General features: G+C 37.5%; 1 protein-coding gene across 7 annotated transcripts in view; it reads left to right on the top strand.

Moving 5' to 3' along the window:
• Positions 1-19,231, top strand: part of Bmpr1b (bone morphogenetic protein receptor type 1B) — a 311,257-nt gene that overhangs the window by 270,406 nt on the left and 21,620 nt on the right. For 5 of the 7 annotated variants that reach the window (XM_040751701.1, XM_040751702.1, XM_040751703.1 and 2 more), the window contains 5 exons: positions 2,714-2,873; positions 11,354-11,456; positions 11,956-12,058; positions 14,744-14,840; positions 15,783-15,921. In XM_040751701.1, coding sequence (XP_040607635.1) covers positions 2,731-2,873; positions 11,354-11,456; positions 11,956-12,058; positions 14,744-14,840; positions 15,783-15,921 — 585 coding nt within the window. In that variant the 5' untranslated portion in view covers positions 2,714-2,730. Of the gene's footprint in view, positions 1-2,713; positions 2,874-4,266; positions 4,377-11,353; positions 11,457-11,955; positions 12,059-14,743; positions 14,841-15,782; positions 15,922-19,231 lie in introns of those variants that run through there. The other 2 variants (XM_040751707.1, XM_040751705.1) reach the window with 2 other exon arrangements.

Raw genomic sequence — 19,231 nt, forward strand, 5'->3', positions numbered from 1 at the left:
AACCTTTGGCTTGATTTTGACCTGCTTGAAGTCCCCAGGGAAGACGGCAAAGCCTGGTAGGGAAAGAGGACAGGAAGGATTCCGTGTCCACTGAATATTGGAAGTAGTATGCATGCTCTGTTTTGTGCTTTGTTTCTCAAGTCTCTGACTTGAAGGGAAGAAAAGGAAAACAAAATTGTCTAGTGCTGTAAACAAATGATTTAACCTCCCAGTGTCCTTCAACAGTGGCAGAGTACAGGGATCTGATAACAAATGAATATTAATTGTTTTGCATTTAAACTTCAAAGCAATAGGGTCTGCTATGCGAGGAATCAGGAAGTAATAATTTTTTGCACTCTTTTTCACCATGTTGTCCCTAGAAGCACCTGAGGTCATCGAGTTAGTATGTTTTAAGTCAGATTTGCAAAGAATGAATTTGCTGTGACAGGGTGATATGTGGACATACCTCCATGTACTGTTTTAAACAGGTGTGCGCATTCTTCTGTGAACAGACACATAACAAGTGGCTTGCAAGGCAGGGTGTTAAGAAAACCTGTTGAATTTCACTGTATTTTATAGTTTAACTTACAGGTGAATACTTTATCATATAGAAGAGTGTGGACACACTGACATCTATTGTATGGTAGGATTAAATAAGTGGTGGTCAGCAAAACCCTGTGAGTTTTTCTAACTCTGTTTCCACAGCACTGAGATAGGCACAGCTGGGACCACGTTTTTACTATAGGTGCTTGGGATCAAAGTTAGGTGCTGTGAGCAACTTACTTATTTTAGCTCTCTACCCAGCCCACCTAATTTGACATACTTAAATTATTTTTACACAAATTATTCACTAAAATTTGACTAATTAGCACGAAACATAGAAGGTCCAGGGGAGGCTATTACAGACGCTTTTCCTAAATTCCTTATTTTCTGATTCAGTTCATGACTACATCCATGTATAAATGTATAGAAAATATACTTTGCACAACGTTGCCTTATTGCTTTTATTGCTTTTGATGCGTAATGTTAGTTTTTTAAACCAAACATCTATAAATAAGTCTTTTGTTGAAATTGGGTACAAGCACAGTCCACATAGATGTGGTTTGAGAGAAGCTTTTAAACTGGACATTGGTAAGAAGATAATTTACTCAGTGACATGGTATGTAAGAGCTCTGATCACAGTGCCTGAAGCAGAACAGATATTAACTAATGCACGTTCTTTTCATGTAACATACACACATCAGTCTCTTGACATAAGATATACGTATTTGCACCAGCCTGTGATAGTGCATGCCTTTAATCCCAGCACTCGGGAGCCAGAGGCAGGCAGATCTCTGTGAGTTCAAGACCAGCCTGATCTACAAGAGCTAGTGCCAGGACAGACTCCAAAGAGACAGTGAAACCCTGTCTCAAAAAAAAAAAACCACCAGATATAGGTATCTGCAATCATGATTTTCAGACTTTTAAAGTGTATTGCAGAGTATTATAAAGTTATCCAAGGCAACTATATGGATGATAGGGACACTTGTTATTAAGCCTAGAAACTCCGCCATAGGCAGTGTGTCCCATTAACGGTGGTAGAAGTGGTACTATAATAACATATAATACTTTCATATGTAAAAGCTGGTAGAGAAATAATATGGTTTCTAATTTTTAAAAATTTTCTAAACATATTTTTCAGATTAAATATAGATGAACGTCCTGGTTAGTTTTTGTCAACTTGGCACAAACTAGAGTCACTAGGGAAGGGAGAACCTACATTGTGGAATTGTCTCCATCAGCTCATCCTATGAGCATGTCTGTGGAACATTGTCCTAATTGCTAACTGCTATAGAGGGTTCTGGACTCCTATGCAAGAAAAGTATCTGAACAGGCCTGAGGGAGAAAGGAAGCAGAAACCATCATTTCTTCATGGATACTGTTTCAGTTACTGCTTCCAGGTTTCTGCCTGAACTTTCTTCAGTTACAGATTGTGATCTAGGAATTATAAAATGAAATAAACCCTTTTCTCTCCAAGCTGGTTTAGGTCAGTGTTTTATCGTAACAATAGAAAGCACGTTAATAAAATGTTATGCCTAAAATCAACCTTGTGATATAATAATAATAATAAAAATATATAGTGCTGGCTTTCAGGCAATCTGGATTTAAGATGCTGGCTTTCAGGCAATCTGGATTTAAAGTGCTGGCTCCATTATTTGACTGTGTGCAGATTAATTAGTCAAAATTCAACACTTGAGTTTATTATCTGAAAAGTGAGACTGACTCCATTCATTCTTAATATTAGCATATAGTGTAACTTATTTTTTTTTTGTTAGACAGGGTTTCTCTGTATTGTTTTGGAGGCTGTCCTGGAACTCACTCTGTAGACCAGGCTGGCCTCAACTCACAGAGATCCATCTGTCTCTGCCTCCCAAGTGCTGCGATTAAAGGTTTGTGCCACCACCATCCATCCAATCTATACAGCACTCTTTACAGTACTGTTTCATTGAGATCTTTCACTCAGCTAAATAAAAATTATTCTAATTCAATGTGTAAAATTATATTCTGAAAATATTATTTGTATACATTAGTAGATATCTTATGAAATATAAGTAAACTTATGAAAACATCCAAATGTCTGTCTTTTGTTGGCATCTTTGTCACAAGTAATTTCATTTTAATTTAATGTCTTAACATCTCGTGGGCAGGAAGCAGTGGAAGGCTGTCCTAATCCTTGTTCTTTATTCTCTGACAGAGAAGTTCACTGATAACATGCTCTTACGAAGCTCAGGAAAATTAAATGTGGGCACCAAGAAAGAGGATGGCGAGAGTACAGCCCCCACCCCTCGCCCCAAGGTCCTTCGCTGCAAATGCCACCACCACTGTCCAGAAGACTCAGTCAACAACATCTGCAGGTTAGTGATAGAAGTGGTGCAAGCTCCACTTTCTCAAGTGGTCCCATAACATTTTGAACATACATTAATGTTTCCAAGAACATGATCTGGAGAATGGTTCAGAATTAAGAGAAATATCTAATCATATTTTACCCTGAAATGGTGCTTGAGACATCCCTTTTACGCAAACATATAAGCAGAATACAGGTCTCAGGCTCCTTGTCAATGAACAAAAACTATTGTGCTTTTCCGTATTCACTTACTATAGATTTCATGTAAATATGCTGATCTTTTCTTAACCACTAATCACAATGATGCTGTTAGCATTTTGCAGCAACAGATTAATAAACTGCTTCTGGAAAGCAGTTTGGTGATAAAGTTTGCATTAATCCCACAGGTGTTAGGAGAGACATTGTTATAGCACAACAACTATGAAGTTGGAAATATGAAATCAGAACTATATTTTATAAAAAAAAGAGTTCAGTTTCAAATAATGTAAAGCGTTTTTCTTCGTACTCATCTTCATGCAGCTGCATCCACTTTGCTGGTTATGATATCTGTTTGTTCCCCAGAGTGAGGAAAGAGTATATAAAGAGCCATAGCCTCTTGAGAGCAGAGCTGAACAAGAGAGAAAGGGCTAACTACCCATATGTCATGTCTCCTGGGAATGGCAGGGTCAGAGAAGCAGAGTGTACATGCATTGGAACTGGCCATGAACTCCAATGGGGGAAAGGAACAACTAGTTTTGGAGTCCAGGAAGGATATCTAGGTAGCTACTTTCAGACCATCATCAGTCAAGCAGGCATACCAAACTTGAGCTGAATGCTTTTGCTGTTGCTGAGAGTTTTTATAATGTGTATCATGATAGGGAATCATTGTACTAGTATCCCTAGTTCAAAAATGACATATTTAAAATGTTCCCAAACCACAAATTTGATGCCACTAGTGGAGATTTCCCCACCTGACTTCATTTGTTGGGTCACAGCCAGAATGCCGGCACACTAAAAATATTGTGTAAAATTATGTCCCTGCTATGTTTTCGTAAGACACATAAGATATAAATAAACTTCACGGTTGGATGTAAGTCCTATTCCCAAGATATCACATTAAGAATATGTAAATATTCTAAAAATGTAAAAGAAAAAAACCCAGAGCAATAGCCAGTGTTGGCTAGGGAACACACTGCCTTAAACATATAGAGGCTTACGAATGAAAAATTTGTCTTACACTTAGAGGTGCTGAGCTCTGCTGGGTTGGGTGACCTTGGCTTGAGGGTTATTATTGAACTCAGATTTGCCATACATCTGTTACACACGCATGACTATTATGTGTGTAAAAGAGCAACATCATAAAGCCCTCTGTTTGTCTCCTGTGTTCTGATGGTTCATTAGTTAGGTAGAGTGAAGCTTGAGGTCAAAGAGAAGCCATACCTATGATGAAATAGGACCATGCTAGCAAACTAGGGCAGAACCATGAAACACCGAATGTTTTAATCAAGGAGAATGTCCTAGGGGAAAAGCAGAAGTAAGTGTCATGGAAACTTATAATAGAGAGGGAGATACTTAGGCCGGCTACACTGGATGCAAATAGAAGTCAAATATGACAAGGACTAAAAGTGGAAATCAGAACTGATAACATTAATCAGATTTTAGAGATATTTAAGGTAGTAGAAATGGGAACCAGGTTGATGTGGGATTCTAATTTTGTGGTTGTCAAACTTTGATTTATTATAGCAAAGGAAAACAACATAAATTCCATTACAATAATGACAGAATCCCACAACAGACTGTGAATATACCATTGAAGTCAGTGTGGATGTGTTGGCTTGTAGATGTCAACAGAGAACTAGTATTACTGAAATGACCATATGTTTACTTTCACCTATCTAATCATCAGAAGAATCTTATGAAGAATGCAGTAATTCCCGTTTATTTACTGGTAAGAAATGTGAAGGTTAAGTTATCCTTAGTCAGTTTGATGATATGATAAAAAAAATTGGCCAAGACTCCAAGTTCTGAATTCTTGGTCAGCAGCCAATCCTCTCAGGTTATCTAAGGACATTCCCTCTTGAGTCTGATACTCATTTTTCTAGTGAGGAGGTGGTTTGAGTTGAATTTTCTCATGTGTTGACCACAGGGACCACCTTTGCACTTTGTATAAAACCAAGAAGAAGCACATGACTTTGTCTCAGTCTCTGAGGCCATACTCTACTCTTCCGCTCAAAATCAATACTTCTCAAGCTCTCTCTATTAAAAGATACCCCCGAACATGCAAAGTTATGCACAAGTACTTGCCTAAAGTACACTCAAGATTAATTATTAAAACCATTCATTTAAAGGCTTGTAAATTATTTGTCCTTTTTAATCTTTTAGTGAGTTTCAACAGACATGAATTTATCAAATCAAGGTGCTATACAAGGTCTGTTTGTTTTTTAATCTTTTCACAGACCTACAGAGAACAGTTTTCTGTCCTGAATCTTACACTCCTAGGCAAAGCCGTTTTAAATACAAGGGTGTGCTCTCTCTTGAGTTAGATCTGGTATATGTTGTCTGCCCTGAGACTTTGTACCATTCAAAAGTTCCTCCCTCCATCAAACTGAATGTCCTAAGTAGGTTTCTTACTCAATATCCCTTCCACCACTCTGGAGAAAGTAATCCAAAATGGGACAAGAACCAAGAATGCTTCATACTTACAGTCACTGTAAAATTTCACGGGCTAAGTCAGAAAGCATAGGTAGAGTTTAGAGGTTTGTAAATTCTTCAGTACTCTTGTTTGTTTTACCAGCCATCCAAAAGGTCAAGGGTGCAGATGTGTCAGCTACCAAAATTCTTATCATTTCCATTGCTTATGGCATGCATGCTAGAGGATGCAGTGTGTGTGTGTGTGTGTGTGTGTGTGTGTGTGTGTCTGTCTGTCTGTCTGTCTGTCTGTCTGTCTATGTATAGAGAGAGAGCCATATGTATGGTAAGCACCTTTAATCCTAGAACTATAGAAAGAAATGCAAAGGGATGGTTGCAAATTCAAGATCAGCCTGGTGTGTGTAGCAAGAAAAGAAAACAGAATTGTGACATTATAACATTAGTATGAGTACAATGCTTGTATCTATAATCACAAGTTGGGGGAGGGAGTAAAGCCATTGAGACATCTCCCTTAAGGTAATGTCTGTCTTCTAAATATGTTTCCAGATGTCATGTTGCTTTGTAGCCCTTCTATTTCCTGATTACTTTGGTGAGATAGCAGACCATTACTTAAGCCTTTAGAATTTCTTCTTAGGTGGTTTTTCACCATGTCATGTTCTGTGTCGTTTTTCCATTCTAGCAAATGTCTCAGGCTTGCTTACCATTTTTCTATATGTACTTTCATCTGGTTTTATAAATTCTGTCTTCTTAGATATAGTCTTTAATAGTCATTATTCTGTTCCTGTCTCATGACCATCTTCTAGTTCCTTCAATCCATAACACATGTCTATCCATTTGTAATAGCTAGTGTTGATTTATCTCTCAGAGATGATTTTAACACTTCTTCATTTAAAGTTTTGGTTTCTGCCTAGAAATTTTCCTACATGGGCAATTTTCAGGTATAATAAAGCATGGGGGTATAAGGAAAAGCCAGTGGCCATGCTATATGTCATTTGAGCCATCCGGTTTTTCTAATATTGGCCAGTCCAACCAAATACCCATGTTTGTTGAGTTTACCTTTGCTGGTAGAAGGTGTTAATTTCTACTTTAATTATGAGAGTGTTGACTCCTTCCCTAGAACCTGTGATTTAGTCATTACTCTGGTATGTCAAAGTCAATGATGGAGAATTTTATAAGGAATAACTATTTTGTACATCACAAATGAGACTAAATAGGACCAATTTGTTGTCTGGTTTAATTGAAAATGAATAGTGTCGGGCTTCTTCAGATAATCTACTAAAGTTTGCAGAGCAGAGAAGGAAAATGTTGTATTTCCCTGACAATAATATTAATATACAGATTGGCCAGAGAGAGGAGTCCTTTTAAAGGGCTCTTAGAGATTATGGGGTCTGCCCAGGGTAGTGAGATACTTAGGGAATACACAATTGGGACATTGCTAAAAACCGTGTGCTTCATAGAACAGTAAGCCCATCCCTAAATGGTCAGTATAAGTGCCAGAGAAGGATACTGACTAGAGAGAGACATTGCTCTTGAGGTCAGAATCAAAGGCAGTACTCATACTGAGGCTTTGTCATCAATGCTGTTAACTTTACACCCCCTACAATGATTAGCTCCAATAGGAAAGGACAGAGAAGGGTGTGGTAATATTATTGCATTTCCTTCTAACTCTGTGGGAATCAACTCATCTCGGAGGCTGGCGAGGGGATCGTAAAACCCGTAGGAATCCACGCTTTGGAAGCTGTCACTGCTCATCATTCCTTGCTCTTGCCCAGTCAGTTGAAAGCACGAGGTGGTTCATGATTTCTATCCCTGCTGCTTGAAGCTGATGATTTTTTACCTTCAGAGTCAGAGTCTGTGTAATCCATGTGCTTTGCAAACAGAGACTGCCTCTTCCGCAGGTAGCCTGCTTTGGTCCACAATGCTTGAGTGAGAACCACAAATGAAAAGAGGATTGGCCTGAATAAAGCCACTCAATAAAAATCTACGAGATCAAACAGCTGCTGAACTTGTGTGTACCATAAGATTACCTGTGCTGGAAATTTTGAAAACTTACTTTGTTCTGTTGAATGTGAAATAGGCATTTTCAAAGACGGGTTGTTCTCAGCCAGCCAGCCCTTTAAAATGGATTTTGATTGAAATTTAAACTCAAAGGAAATTCGAGGATTTGAGAATTTGGTACAGCTTTTATAATGTGCAGGGCTATGTATTGATCAATGAGGAAAACTGTTAATCTTTGGAGGCATGAATTCATAACTGCTGAGATATCTTGCTAGCCCTGTTTCCCTCACTTTAAATAAAGGTGTTGTTGAGGTCATTTTAGATGACTTGTGAAATTGCTTTCTCTCCCTCAACATTAACTCAGGAAGGAACTGGGTTCCAGGAGACTGTTCTAAACCCATTTAGAACAGATGTGAGAAGAGTTAAAGTCTTTGCAGTTTCTAGATGCATGCCAGCAAACAGAGAATCACTGACTTCCTCAGCCCTTTGAAGCCTCTTTTTGCTAGTGTAAGTTCATTAGGTGACACTGAAAATCTAAAGCAGTGTCTCCTTCCCGCCTCTAGATATTTCAGACATTCCTTTGCTTTTGGAAAACTGTACGAATTCAAAGAGTCCTGATCCTGACAAGCTATCTATCCAAGGATTATAACAAATTTTATCACTACTTTGATCTCCTGTAACCTTTAGTTTGGGAAGGGTTTTGCATTTTTATTGAGTAACTACAGGAACACTGAGAATCCATGACTGATTTTCTCCTTGGTATGCTTTGGACCCATCCAGTTCTCAGTCCATTTGTCACTGGCTCTTCCCTGCCTGTGACACAGAGGGACAGCATATTAATTGACTGTTCCATTAATTGACTCTGTGCCACTGCCCCTCTCATCCATAATCATTACTGTAACCAAAGATTCATCCTACATCCATCTAATGTATTTCACTTCTTAAAATATTCCTACTTTGAACTTTCTTCATGATTCTTAACGGTATCACTTCCTACATTATGGTAATGATAACACAGCCTTGAACACCCAGGCAGCAGAATATTACAAAAAGTAAAACCTGATAGCAGAAGGCAATTGCCCTTTAAGACACATAATAGCAGAGTCAGCCTCACAGCAGAGCTGGCCATCTTGAACACAAGATCTGCTTGTTTCTGTTTGTGCTTGCTACAGAGTTAAGGTATCTCAAGAAGTATTTATGCTTCTGCAATTGTGCAGCTAGTTACCAGTTAATGCCCTGTGCTAGACAGAAACTCCAGTGTGAAGTTTATAAATTACATTTTCTCTGTTGCAAATGATAAACAATGAAAATGTCTCTCTTCCTTTCTTAGCCTCCACATATTTGATTTGTGCATGAATGTATGTAAATTCATCCTGTCAACATTGTCCCAGAACCGCATCATTCCCAAATGAACACACAGGGTGCTATGTTAATTATAAAGCTGTTGGCCGTTTGCTATGGTTTCTTAATGGCTAACTCTGACTTAATTATTAACCCATAATTACTAATATACTTTTATAAGATCTTATCTTACTCAGAATGCCAGACTTGCCCCCTCTCCTCCCAGAATAACATGGTGACTCTCCACTCTTGACTACATTTCCCAGAATCCTCCTTGACTCTTCGTCCCACCTATCTTACTTCTTTATTGACCAACAGTGCTTTATTTATCAACCAATAAGACAACATATGCACAGAAGGGCTTCCCCCATCACATGAATTTATGACTTATGATATCCTTTTCTTCAGGACACCTCTATCTTCTTCTTTATCCCTAATATATTCAGGTATGCATACACACACATATACACACATTTTGATTTATTTTTATTTTATGTGTGTGGGTGTTTTGCTTACATGTGTGCATACAATGACAGGAAAAGCAAGAAGAGGTTTCTGGATGTTTGGAGCTGAAGTTACAGATAGTTGTTAGCCATTGTGTGGGTGCTAGGAATTGAACTCAGGTCTTCTGGAAGAGAAACTAGTTGTTCTTAATTACTGAGCCATATCATCAGCCCTCTCCCTTCTTTGTATTTCTAGTTCTCAGATCTGCAAACAGATTTGTATATTTTTAAAACTTCATTTACTCTCCCTATGGTTTGTATTGTAAGTTGCCTACAAATTTATTTCCCTGCCTTTCTCTTTCTTCTTTTATTTCTTTCTCTTCTCCTCTCTTTTTTTTCTTTTGTCTTTGTCCCTATGAATTACCTTGATACTCATTTTTATGCAGTTTGATTTTGGGCAATACATTAAATCATCTCGGTTGTAAAGTATTATGTTGACAGCTCTATTGCCTAGGCATTCTAAGTGAGAAATCCTTTAGACAAATAGTATAAATGCATATAAAAAAAAACTCTCATGAGTAGTATTTACTCACATTGTTGGAGTGAAGTTTCACCTTATTTATTGCCTGAACTATTGTGTGTTTTGCACTCTCATTGGGGTTTCAGTGAGTTGACTAAGAAGCTCCAAAGAATTTGATCATGGGCTGTTCAGAGACAGTTTTTATTCTACAACAGTATTCATGCATTTGACCTTAGTCTAACACAGATTTATTACTAGCCCTTTCTAGCCATTCATTAGTATGTTTCAACTCTGTGCTTGTAGTTTTTATAAACTGAGACATGTTGGATCACTTGAGACTTAGAAACTAAGTAAACAGTTGTAAGAATGTTGATGATAACTGAAGGGCTAATGTATGGCAGAATGCTGCTACCACTAATGCGAGAGGACAGACCTACAAATCATGGCTAATGCTGTTCTTACAGCTTTGTTCCCATGACCTTTTAGAACTCCATTGTCATATTTGTCTTAGACAGTGCACATACATATGAATGAGAACAGAATGGGAAATGTAGTTTCATACTTTATTTCTAAGGGCACAGATGGCAGCTTGTGACTTATTGGGAATCCACATTATAAGGGTTGATTTATGAAGAGAATATATCGGTTTGCATGCAGTCCTGTATGTTCCAGTTACTGTTTTGAGTTTAGTTCCAGTACAGCAGAGACAACAAGTGGAAATGAAGCTGGATGACCTCCATTCAAGGCCTGAGACTGAAACTCTTTCTATCCAACCTTAAGTAGCAGTATTTTCTCATCAAGTTAACTCTCCCATATGTAAATAGGAATAGTATTTTCTTCTAAGTATTGATAAAAATATTAAATATCATTTAAAAATTGAATTTTCTATCTAAAGAAACATTAAAATTTAGTTCTGTGTAAACCTTTATTTCTATTGTCCATTCTTATCCATGTCCAACAGTGTTAGCTGTCATGCTGGGTGTGCCACCCCCAGCCCAAAGCAGGGTACCATGTCCACACCTTCACTGCCTTCCCTTGTCAGGAGGGGCTGACCCAGCTCCTGCCTATCTTCACCCCCTTGCCTTACAGGGATGCATTTCATGGCTCCCAAAGCCAGTCCCTGCATTCACCAGCAAGGTTCCATCCTTGTCTGACCTCATGGCCATGTGACATTTGGGAAATTATTAAAGCTCTTTTACTCTTACTGTCCTCACATAAAGGATGAAGATAGTACTATCTTCCTCAGGTTTCTCTCTGGAGAAGTGATAGGGCCAAGGTAAGTTCAATAAGAGTGTAAATGTTTTGTAATGGTAATTTACGATGCAAACATTTTAATCTTTCTCTCCCCTGAGTTTCTAAGGGGAAACTGTATGTTTTTAATGATTGGTGAATCTGCTTTCACAGATTCAAATATTGAGATGTACTCAACAGTTTGTAGTCTTTAAAAAAAATCAGTGCCGTTTTCCTGTTTGTGATGAAGCCAATGGTATTAAGGTTCATTTTATTTTCCTAAGTCATGTCCTCTTTTTTCTCACTCTCGCTGTACCGTTTGGTCTTCAGCACAGATGGGTACTGCTTCACAATGATAGAAGAAGACGACTCTGGAACCCCTGTTGTCACCTCTGGATGTCTAGGACTAGAAGGGTCAGATTTTCAATGTCGAGTAAGGAAGATAACTTGAATTTACTTTGTAACTTACATTGGCTAAAGTTTCAAAAATATTCAAACAACCAAGTTAATCATTTTGTTATGGCTATCCCATGTTGAATAGTTTGTAAACTAATTGAAAATTCTCATTGGCCAATTCTGTCTTCATTTTCAAATGGTGTTTTTACAAATTAGCTATTAACACCTTGCTTAGTTTCCAATTAGACCATATTTTAAATCCTGATTTTCTGTTGTTTAAATGGAGACTACATCATTTGTTTATTCAATGTATGCTGGTTGCTACAAGCACAATAATATTTTACTGAAGTGGAAATGTTGTTATGTTACATGATAATTTGAAACAACTTTCCTGATGGAAAGTAACATTTTCAGGCTTTTGAGCAAAATTATTAGAATTTTAAATGTGGTCTCCAATGGTAACCTGTTAAATCTTACATGAAGTAACATTGAAATTTAGAGGAAACTCACTAATAGCTTTTTGCAATCCATTTTAGGACACTCCCATTCCTCATCAACGAAGGTCAATTGAATGCTGCACGGAAAGGAATGAATGTAATAAAGACCTACACCCTACTCTGCCTCCGCTGAAGAACAGAGGTAAGACGGGTGAGGAGGACCAGCTTATGAGGGCCAGCACTGGACTCTTTCTTGCCAAATTCATTGGCGCCTTGATCATTTTTGCATTAAATTCACTTCATTACCCACTGCTGGAGTACAGGGCTGAGGCAAGATGACATCGTGAATGTCACTCAACAAATATGCAAGCAGATCTTGGTTTAGTGACTGTACATAGCTCTAGTCCTAGGATCCTTGTCACTCTGCTTCTCCCTGCATCTCCCCAGAACGTTCCTGTTTGTAGTGTTTATAACGTGCTGCTGGGAGGTGAAGAACACACTCCCTCAGAACTGAGATTTAAGGAAATCTATTATGCCATTGTACCCATTCAAAAATAAAGATTGTTTGGTCTACCACATTTTATCTTCATAGCAAACTGATTTTTATTAAATTAATAGCATATTTCTCAAATGGGGAATGTGCTTAAAAGTTTTAATTTCAAAGTTTATATACTTAAGTGCATTTAAAATGATAGCTATTGCATATTTAAGAACTATATTTCCTTTCCCTTCCCTGTACTAATCACAAATAAATGATTTGTAAATGCTATAGAGTCCCAAGTCTTATATGCTTAATTAAGAATGATGTTTCATTATTGACATTATTTCTTGAGTGCATATTTCCTACAAAACATAGTAGTATTTTATATTTTAAATAATGTTTCATAAATACATTCCCACTAAAGTCTTGAAGTTTTTCTGACGAATCCATAGAAATTCATATAAGAAGCTCAATGTTTTCTTTCTTTTTCAAGCAGTGTCCTAAGTGTTAGAGCTACAGAAATAGATGAAGAAAGTATGGCTTGCAAAAATATTGCTTTCTTACACTGAGGTATAAGAAATAACTTGTAAACAATTAACTTGTTTTTGGTCATGAGTCTCTCACTAATAGAGATAAATCCCAAGTCATATTAAGGATGATTTAGGTACTTTTCTGTTGCTGAAATAAAATACCCTAACAAAAAGCAACTTTGAGAACAAAAGGCTTATTTTAACTTATGGTTCCAGAGAGGTGGAGTGAAGAGAGAGAGAGAGAGAGAGAGACAGAGACACAGACAGAGACAGAGAGACAGAGAGAGAGAGACAGAGACACAGAGACAGAGACACAGAGACACAGAGACAGAGACACAGAGAGAGACAGAGACAGAGCGACAGCGAGACAGAAAAGAATGTTGAGTCAGACTATAAAACTCAAAGTGCAGCCCCAGTGATGCACTCCCTCTAGAAAGGCTTTACCCCAGATAGGTCCCTTAGCCTTCCCAAACAGTGCCACCAGCTGAGGACTGGGTGCTTAAAGGCATGAGCAAATGGGGGGCATTTCTCACTCAAACAGCAGTATCACACCCCTGGCCCCAGGCTTATGGCCATTTCATGACATAAAATGCATTTAGCCCAACTTCAAAAGTTTACATGTTCCTTATCAACCCCAACAGTGTTCAAAAGTGCAATGACTCTTCTGAAACCCTAGACTGTCTTTTCATTGTGAAAGTATGTAGTTTTGTTTTTTTGTTTGTTTGCTTGCTTGCTTTTATATTAGGTGGCAATGAGTATGCATGGAGTATGCATTCCCATTCAAAATGAAGGGACATAATAAAGAAAATTTTGACCAAAGCAAGACTAAAACCTAGCTGTACAATTTTTTAAGATTGTAAATTTCATCTATTTTACTCAGTTGATCCTATAATTTTTTGCAGCATATACACTTTTTATTACAAAAATCACATTTGAGTTATTCTTGCCAAAAATTGAATATGACTGTCTATATATGGGTACAGCTAGGAAGACATCTTCTGGTACTGGTCAAAGTCATCCTTTCTCACCCTACTTTCTCAACTAAGTAGCAGTCATCACTTTTCCACTTTTCTCAGGGGCATCTTGCTAATTCTGTTACTGTACATCTGTGTTTACTTTCAACTCACTTTTGTTTAGATATCCCTGAGCCACCTGAATAAAAATCACCTGGGATGATTGGTTACAAAAAAGATTTTTTGAATAAATATTTCTGTGTTTAAAGTTAGGAAATACACATTGGTCTCTTAAGACATTCACTTGAAGCCTGAGAAAACTTGCTCAAGCAAATCTGATTTGTCAAGAATTTGAGTTTATACAAAATGAACAATATTGGAAAAAATAAAGTATATTTGTTACATGGCATCTTTGCCGAAAGCAACACACACACACACGCGCACACACACACACACACACACACACACACACACACAATTTACAGCATTTGAGGAACTTTGCATTTATCAGAAAGAAGCTTTAGGTATAATGAATATAGATTTGTTTTTGTTTCCTATCCAAAGAGTATCCCAGATGTCTGGTGAGCGGAGCCTATAAAGCCACTACCAGACTCTGGGATACACATGAGCTCCTGCTTAGCTGTTGGGCTCAGGAGCCCATTCACTCCTGTTTTTCTCCTGTGGGATTATTCTGCATCAGATCGATTCCTTCCATACATGAGATTTGTGCTGTTGAAATACACTCTTGCTGAATGGATTCATCATAGCTAAGCATGCAGTTTTGAGTACATGTGTGCTTTTATTCACACACAGCATGTTAAAGGTTCTTCTGTATTTTGCTTATCATGTTTTGATCAAACTTTGGGGAAAGAACTTATCCCTTTTAAGAAATATATGTGCTGTTTTGTGGCTTTCTTTTTCAGATTTTGTTGATGGACCTATACACCACAAGGCCTTACTTATATCTGTGACTGTCTGTAGTTTACTCTTAGTCCTCATTATTTTATTTTGCTACTTCAGGTAAGTGTTAGATAGACACATGAAGTTTTGCACTCATAGTGAGATCCCTACATGAATGATCTTTGCTGCTGTAGCCTGTGAGGATTTCGTATCACAGCTTTCTTTGCCCCTAGATGTCAAGTTTATCTGAAAATATCTATTACCATAATAAAGACTTTCCCCAGTGAAGCTATAAATAGATGCTTGCTCATTTCTGTTTCAGACATCACAACCACTCAGATACATTCTCCACTCTAAGGAAACATGGATACATGGAAATTTTAGTGATTGGTAATGACTTGGGTTTAATTAAAAGCAAAGAAGAAACCATATGGGAGTTGGGAATTTCTTATTTCCTGGCTACAAAATTCCTCTAGTATTATAACATTTATAGAGCAAAAATTAAAATAAAAGTTTAGTTATTCAAAAGTTTTTCAGCCAAGAATTTACTTTCTACTTTGTGAAAGAAATATAATGGTTTAAAATGTCCATACCATTTGAGCATTCTAATATTCAGCAGTAACACATTCCATAAAGATATAAATTAATTGATTAAAATAAAATTTTGAAGACATTACAGTAGCATGTTTTAAGGTTTAATGTTATGTCATGGTTATTCTATTGTCTTGTACATTTTCTTATGTAAAAGAATCTCCTCGCACAGTTTTCTAAATGAAAAAAAAACTTGTATATTTACTTACCTAGGGAACTTAAAGGAAATGTTTCTAAGAAACAGATATTGGAGCTACCTGGAAATACTAATAGAATATAGTCATCTTTATAGCAATTGAAAGACATAGAAAAGGAAAATTGTGTATGATTGAATGAAAAACATTTCAAGGGTAGCAAATAGCGTTTGATCTTGTGTTTATTGCTAGATTCCATGATTAATGTTTGTCTGTGATGTTTTATATCTGTCACTGCATTTCTGTGTTTAATGTCATCTCCCTTATCCACGCTTAGGTATAAAAGACAAGAAGCCAGGCCTCGGTACAGCATTGGACTAGAGCAGGATGAAACTTACATTCCTCCTGGAGAGTCCCTGAGAGACTTAATAGAGCAGTCTCAGAGCTCGGGAAGTGGATCTGGTCTCCCTCTGCTGGTAGGAGAAGAATATAACATGAATTCCAAGGAAATGTGTTCAGAGGGGGAATGTCAGTTTCACCTTACTTATAGAGCCATAGAAAAGGAAAAGGTTTTGTGTTCATTAGGAGTCAGATCTTAGATGTGGGGCTTCCTGATAACATTTGACATGCTGAGGGTGAGGTTATTGTTCTTTATAAGTGCCTAGTTACAAGCCAGATGTTCAGAATCTTGATCAAGAAGAGTGGGTTAGAAAGCATTAAATGTTTTTGGTGAGAATTAAATTACTGTACCCTGACCTGGCTATTGAAGGCAAAAGTATTACCACCAACCTCTACAAAGAAAGAAGGCTGCATTTCACCTACAGAGTGAGCTGTCAGTTTAATGTCTAACTCAGGAGAGGTTAATTTTCTGATGGTGGGGACTGTCATCTTCCACAAGAACATATCCAAATCCAATGCATTCATTCCAAACCCAAGTCACTTGCTTGGCTGATAAAAGTGTTTGATTCTTTTATGACCATTGAGTAAGATTGTTGGAATTAAGGAGAGATAGTTATAATGAAAACAAATTTCCTTAATGAGCTTTATTATTTTAAGGAGAGATGGGGATTTATATATGAGTATGTGTGAATGCACACATGTCTTGGTCAGAGTCAACTTGGAGGAGTTGGTTGCTCACTGTGTAGTTGTGGAGGATTAAATTTGGTTTTAAGGACCAGTGCCTTCACTCACTGAGCCATCTTGTGGCCCCTTAGAAATTTTAAAGATTGTTAGACTTCAGGCTGTGATTCTGATTTGCATGGCTTCGGAACTTGGTTCATGTGACAACCTTGTATTTACCTTTATAGTGAAGTTTTGAGGTCAGACACAAACAACCTGTGTGCACCTATAGTCATGTTAGTCATGATAAGCAGAATGATAGTACTTAGGACTTCTAAAATTGCCGAAGTTCTGATGCCTAAACTGATTTTTTTAAGTTTGTATATTTATTATGTATACATTGTTTCTGCCTGCACACCAGATCTCATTATAGATGGTTGTGAGCCACTATATGGATGCTGAGACTTGAACTGAGGACCTCTAGAAGAGCAGCCAGTGCTCTTAACCTCTGAGTCATCTCTCCAGCCCTTCCCAAACTGCTTTTGATTTTTATGTGTTAATTCCTGTGTAGCAATTCTATAGTGTTTGTAACTCTTTAGTATTGTATTTTAGTTCTAAAGAAAAGCACAAATAGTGAAACCGACTTGGTAGTAATGAATTAGATGTTTCTGCTCTTGGAGTTGTAACTGGTTTGAGTTTAGTTTCTCCTGCCTCATCATCAGAAACTATAGTTACCTTTCTATATTCTTTGAATACTGCCTAAGCTTTGCCCAGATAGCATAGTGTGACATCTCCCATTGTCTGTAGATCTTCTTTTCCCGATTCATATGGATAGTATTTAAACTCCACCTTACTCCTGCTCTTTCGTCCTGTTCCCTGACCTGCAACCTTAGCTATCCTCCGAGCAAATTCATGTCCCTATGTTTTCAAATGTAATCACTTTGGGGAACATTCCTCTAGTCTGTGTCTCAGAGACTCCTTCATTTTATCTCTCAGTACTTCTCGATCATGTCAGCCTAGAGCCCAGGTGTCTTTTGTCATGATATTGTCCCTTTACTACCAATGTTGCAGTTTAAACAACTGCCTTACTTGGGGGTGGGATATACTCTATTGTATCTCCTCCTTATCCTTCCCAAAGTCTCTAGTCTACTAAACAGGATGTGCAGTCGGTTGTTATAAAAAGCTTTAGCTCTACAGTGTTACCACCCACAGGGACCCTGATTCTTTATTCTAGACCCCAGCCCACCACCAATGTTTGGCTTTTCTCTGGGTCGGCTTTTTATTGCTCCAGCAAAAATACTTCAGAAAAATAAATGCAAGGAAGAATTCTCATTTTTATTTCATTTTTTCCTACACTTTCTTTTGATCATGTTTTCCCTCCCCAATTCTTCCCAGATCCTCCCTACTTCCCTACTCACCAACTTCATGTTCTCTCCCAAAACACAAAGGGAGGCAGAGACAGATGAATCTTTGTGAGTTCTAGGCCAGCCTGACCTACAGAGGGAGTTCTAGGACAGGCTCCAAAGCTACTCAGATAAATGCTGTCTTGAAACACCTCCCCAAACATGTTTTTACACAAAGTAATATAGCTTACCACTAGGGAATTTAATCCTTATTAAGACCATCATTGTTTATGCAGATTATGGTGACCAAAGAAAGCAGTATGTGTCACTTGGTTGGACTAGAAACATAACATTGCTTTAATTTTATTGCTTTAATAGTCCCAATTATGTCAATCAGTTTGTATATGGAGAAGCCAAATTCCAATTCAGACTGAACCGCTAAATACATGTTATTGACATTTTTAACATGTGAAATAAATGTTAGATGAATAGAGAAATGTGTGTAGATAACAGCATAGAATAGAGTTTCCCAGGAGACTAGATCCATGAAAAAGTGATGTAGTATCAGCATTATGGCTGTAATATCTAGTCTTAAGATTTGAGCTTTGAGATAAACATTGGGACAGTACAGTGTAGTCAGTACTGTTATTGGAATGAATGGCTGTCTCACCTTAGGACTCATTGATTACTTATTTTTTTTAATGAAGTGGGAAATTTTATCTTCACTTATGTACCTATACATGGACATAGTATTTTTCAAGTTACTTTTGGAGACCTCTTTTTTAATTTCTTCACTTTTCAGAAAGAAGTAATATAAGGAAACTGTTTGAAGAATTAAGATCAAATATGATTTTCTTCACTGTGTAGTATATGTACACATTTAATATGTAACACTTCGAGTAGTATATATGTATATATACACATATATGGTATGTGTTACATAATAAAATATTACTATTTATATCCCACTTATTTTACATTGTATAGGAATGCAAAGTGGTTTCTTTCCTTTTTTCGTAAGCTGTCACCCAGCTTTTATTTAATTTATTTATTATTCTTTTGTATGCATTGGTGCTTTTGCCTCCATATATATGTGAGAGTGTTCAATACCCCTGGAACTGGAGTCACAGACAGTTGTGAGCTGCCATGTGGGTGCTGGGAATCGAACCCAGTCCTCTGGAAGAGCAGTCAGTGCTCTTATCCTCTGAGCCACCTCTCCAGTCCCTCCTCGGGATCTCTCATCCAAGTACTTGGGTGTGTTCAGGGTGGCGTGACTGTAGATACAAGGTAGTTTCTTTAACTCGACGTTAAGTCTCTTAGATTTTTATTTCCTTTCATTTTTGTATGCACATCTCTGTGTGTGAGCACAGGCTCTTGTGTGCTG

Source organism: Mesocricetus auratus, unplaced genomic scaffold (genome assembly GCF_017639785.1).
Source record: "Mesocricetus auratus isolate SY011 unplaced genomic scaffold, BCM_Maur_2.0 Super-Scaffold_100009, whole genome shotgun sequence".
NCBI lineage: Eukaryota > Metazoa > Chordata > Mammalia > Rodentia > Cricetidae > Mesocricetus > Mesocricetus auratus.